We start from the raw sequence: 1253 nt of genomic DNA on the forward strand, positions 1-1253 counted from the left end.
AGGATACTGGCGATTGAAATCGGGAAAATCGGGATGCTTGAGATTTGGGGCAAAAAAGCGGGATATCCCGATTAAATCGGGATGAGTGGCAGGTCTGCACAAAAACACACACACAAATCACCTTATTCACTTCCAAATAACCAAACAGCTTGCATCCCTCGTTCTTGACGGCCTCCATCTTCTGAGCCCATCCCTCTCGCTTGCACTGCTCGATGGAGTCTGGGTTCTGGAAGGCCCAGCCCTTACGTCGGTACGCCTCCCTCACTTCCTCACATGTGTTGCAGCACCTGGCCACAGACAGACAGACAGTCAGACATACAGACAAACATGTCAGGCATCATGCTGAGATCAGGTGCTCGGCAAAATTAGGAAATCCAAATTTTTCAACTTTTTGGACAATTCTATCACTTTTCTTTGCTGCTGTTTTTTTGTGTGGGTTTTTTTTTTTGGGGGGGGGGGCCTTAAAACTGTGCATGTCCATTAAGAAACCTATTCCTGCGTGGATTTCACAGAAAAACGAGGATCAAAGGCAGGAAAAAAAGAAAACTTGCTGTTTCCAAGGACACTATAGCATCAGAGGTCACCAAACATTGCCTGCCATTTTCTCACTTATGTTGACCTCTGACCCCAGGTGACCCATCCTCTGACCTCCGACCCCAGGCCATCCCTCCTCTGACCTCCAACTCACAGAAAGTGTATCCACGCTCATGAAAAACGTGGTTGCGATTGAGGAAAATATGACGGCATGCTACAGGAAGCTGTTCCAAGTGAAAACATTTAGTAGTCTCCGACTATTTGGCTCATCTAGTTAAGTAGAGTGACAGGTCTAGGCTTGAGTCTGAAACAGAAATGATCAACTCTCTGGATCAAGAGAAACCATCATCAACTCTCTGGATCAAGAGAAACCATCAACTCTCTGGATCAAAAGAAACCATCAACTATCTGGATCAAGAGAAACCATCAACTATCTGGATCAACGATCAAGTCTCTCGACCAATAAAATCTATCCACGTTGAATCTACCTTCTTAATCCCACTCTCCACTGCACCATGGCAACACAGCATTGGAGGGCAGATATTTTTATCAACAGCAAAACTGTTATGTATATATATATACAGGAAGATTCTATCAACAGCAAAACTGTTATGTATATATATACAGGCAGATTCTATCAACAGCAAAACTGTTATGTATATATATACAGGCAGATTCTATCAACAGCAAAACTGTTATGTATATATATACAGGCAGAT

The 1253-nt window shown here is 43.3% G+C and overlaps 1 protein-coding gene across 1 annotated transcript in view; it reads right to left on the bottom strand.

Annotated features, from left to right (window-relative positions):
* Positions 1 to 1253, bottom strand: part of LOC101855989 (endoplasmic reticulum-Golgi intermediate compartment protein 3) — a gene marked incomplete at its 3' end in the record, with an annotated part of 22152 nt that overhangs the window by 5041 nt on the left and 15858 nt on the right. The window contains 1 exon segment of the mRNA XM_013089942.2: positions 122 to 287. Coding sequence (XP_012945396.1) covers positions 122 to 287 — 166 coding nt within the window.

The sequence above is a fragment of the Aplysia californica genome, unplaced genomic scaffold, assembly GCF_000002075.1.
Source record: "Aplysia californica isolate F4 #8 unplaced genomic scaffold, AplCal3.0 scaffold01085, whole genome shotgun sequence".
Lineage (NCBI taxonomy): Eukaryota > Metazoa > Mollusca > Gastropoda > Aplysiida > Aplysiidae > Aplysia > Aplysia californica.